The following is a 3,299-nucleotide window of genomic DNA, read 5'->3' as shown; positions in this document are numbered from 1 at the left end:
TGAGTCGACTCTGCACTCCCGTAGCAACGCACCGGAAAGAGCTCGCGCGCACATCGCAACGCTGAAGACATCTTATAGTATTAGTATACAGGCTAAATATACATATATATATATTTAGCATAAATTCAGACAGGATGCTAAAACTGGTGGCAAAACAGCTGAGGAGTCACCCGGCTGTAAGTACATTTGATTCTATGCGCTTTTTTTTTTTGTGATATTTAATTCAACCTTCTTGACATTGAAACGTCTCGAGTATTTACAAGTAGTCTTTGATCTGATTGGAAATAATGAATGAAACCAATTTCATTTTCATATTCAATAAATAAATACGTCAGATTGGACCACGCACATTCATTTTATATTTATTCTCAGGTGTATAACGGTATGAGCTGCAATGCGGAATATTTGAGGGCCGTGTCACAAATGCACTCTACACCCTACAGTACATAAGTGCACTACAGGCCTATAAATAGTGGCCTACCTAGTGCACAATTTCTCCAACTTAGACACGTTTTGGATGAAGCTTTATATTCCTCATAATGTGAAGCAGACTGTAAATTGTATGAAATAATTGCTTCTATACCCTATTTAATGCACTATATGGACCTAATAGCGAGATAATTGGGATTGTGCCTCATACCTGTACAGTACACTGTTTTAATAACCGTGTATAATAGGCTAATACACACATAAATAGCCTACGTGAATGGTGGTAATGAACGAATGTTGATATTTCTGATATAGAATTCCGTCATTAATATTCCTGAAAGACAAGTTGGTCAAACTCAAAAGGCATTTTCTGTACAGTTTTGAATATTAGTTACAATGGCGTAGATTTGCATATGGACGGTAGGGACATGTCCCTACCAATATTTTGAGGGGGGCAGAATTTTAGAATTTAGAATCTTTTAGTCTTTGATCTGTTGCTTTGTATAAATTTGTATTTAAATGTAAATACAGATCTTAATGTAAATATAGATGTTATATTTTAATAAACCGTTTGGCTGTCAACATTAAACAGTCCTTTTTTTTCCAGGGTGGGTGGGTGTCCCTACCAATATTGAGACCAAACCTACTCCCTTGATTAGTTATTTGAGCCAGAACATGCAATAATAGAAAAACAAACAAACAAACAAACAAACAAAAACGCATCTGTTACAGCTACCTACCTATCTACCTTAGCTCTGGAAAAAATGGAAACAATGGCATTTTAAAAAAAATTGCTTTGCTAAAGAGCAAAACTTTATGTGCCGAAAATGACAGATTATAGAAAATTAATCCAACGACCAATCAGATTCAATTATATAATTAAATTATAGCCTATCTTGGGATTAAGGCCTGTGAAGCCTGATCTGGCGTCATGATTTTGGTGTGAAAACGTTCAGAAAAGTAAAGTAAAGTGAACATGCATGTGTACTAAAGGATCTATGGAATTTTTCCATGTAAAAAAAAAAAAAAAAAAAAACGTTAAAAGAACACGAATTATGTAATCACCCTTTACAATGTTGCAGTAATTACATCATTTCACAAATTATGCAGATAAAGAGATATGTTTGTTATGTATGTGTTTTTGGTTTGTTTCAGTTGATCCCGCTGTTTGTATTCATCGGCGGCGGAGCGACCATGTCGATGCTCTATCTCTGCCGCTTGGCCCTCAAGAACCCAGACTGCTCGTGAGTGCTTTCAAAGTAAAATGAAGGTTGCTTCAAGATATTATAAGATAAAAAATAACAGAATAGCAATGCGATAATAAAGGCTTGGAAATGCCAGGGAAAGGCACACTGAACGATAATTTGCAGCGAGTGGAAGTTTGGAGTCAGTTTTATAGCATAGTAGTGGTATTTGGAATTAAGCCAGGGGAGCTGGAACATGTCATCTGGGAGTCTGGAGCAGCCATGCTTGTAGGCTGGGTTGCACCATGGGAAATGGAGTGAATCACTGATTCTGGCATTGACATGACATGAGTAAAATATTTTTTTTAGCTCGGTTTTTATATAAACTAGCACGGTTTACTGTGTATTAAACAATGTTAAAGCTGTATTCAATGAAAAAAATACAAGGTAATGTGAAGTATTTCATCTTCCAAATCACTTAGGCCACGCCTCCTACCTGACACCCGAGTATGACACTGAATTCTATGCTGAGGAAGAATTGGTTTTTGTATCTATGGGATGATTTACACATGCAAATTTTGTGCACGCTGCTAAACTGGAGGCCATAAGCTTCGGTTATGTGTTTTCCTGATTTGCATTTTTATATTTTTGTCTATAATGCTTCGTAACATCAAGTTTTTAACCACACAATGTGCACCACAGGTGGGATCGCACCAATAACCCTGAACCCTGGAACAAACTCGGCCCTAACGACCAATACAAGGTAAGGGGTGGGTTGGGGGGGGGGGGGGTTTCAATGTTTCTGTAATGCAGCTTGAGGTCCAATATCAGCAGCGTAAGAAAATGTAAGTTGGTTATCACTTCATGACATAAACGGATTCTTAATGACAGAACACACATTACATTTTTCTCCCCACAGTTCTTCACGGTGAACATGGACTACTCCAAGCTGAAGAAGGACAGGCCTGACTTCTGAACCTAAGCCCTGGGTTTATATAAATGGTGCTGTATGAAATCCAAGAACTGCTGAATATGCTCATTGCCATTTCTGAGAAAGGAAAGGAAGCCTTCATGATTCTTCCATACAGATTGAACACATTCAGACAGAAACACTCTTGTTTTGTACTTTATAGAGATTCATTTTAAAACTTTAAAGACTTTAGTGCGATTCTTAACCAGAAACAGTTCAGTCAGGAAATATATCAAATATGAATGATTTGTAGAATCATGGAAAATCTGTGTTAAAATTATACCGTTTGATTGTGTTTTCCCAAAATGGTTTCACATTTCTTTTCAGTTTGTATTGACTAGGCTTCCAGACTTAACATGCTATCTCTTAAATAACACCAGAAATAAATAATAATAAAACAAATATATTTATTGGCTCCAATCATCTTGAAATTTGATTCAAATCCAGATTGCATTCAATTCATTTTTAACATGTACATTGTACATTTACAATCATATTGTTTTTTCATTATTCAAGATATTCAATAGTTGCCTTTCCTTCTGTAGTTAACGGCCTAAGAGAAGGGTGTAGCTGAAATAATAAAGAAATAAAGAAAGCCTTTATAAATAAAGGCTCATAAAGGCTGGCATGAATTGCCTGTTAAAAAAAAAAAAAAAAAGAATTCAAAGTCTCCAAAAAAAAAAAAAAAAAAACTGTTGTAGATTCTCCAAGATGTT

General features: G+C 35.9%; 1 protein-coding gene across 1 annotated transcript; it reads left to right on the top strand.

Moving 5' to 3' along the window:
* Window positions 1-2,998, top strand: ndufa4b (NDUFA4 mitochondrial complex associated b). Its single transcript, XM_053640594.1, has 4 exons — window positions 1-176; window positions 1,585-1,673; window positions 2,316-2,376; window positions 2,533-2,998. The coding sequence occupies exons 1-4, from the start codon at window positions 135-137 to the stop codon at window positions 2,587-2,589; spliced, it is 249 nt and encodes an 82-aa protein (XP_053496569.1). The 5' UTR covers window positions 1-134; the 3' UTR covers window positions 2,590-2,998.
* Window positions 2,999-3,299: the final 301 nt, after the last annotated feature.

This window comes from Ictalurus furcatus, chromosome 13, assembly GCF_023375685.1.
Source record: "Ictalurus furcatus strain D&B chromosome 13, Billie_1.0, whole genome shotgun sequence".
Lineage (NCBI taxonomy): Eukaryota > Metazoa > Chordata > Actinopteri > Siluriformes > Ictaluridae > Ictalurus > Ictalurus furcatus.
The sequence above is the reverse complement of the archived record's forward strand: the minus strand, read 5'-3'. Positions and strand labels throughout refer to the sequence as shown.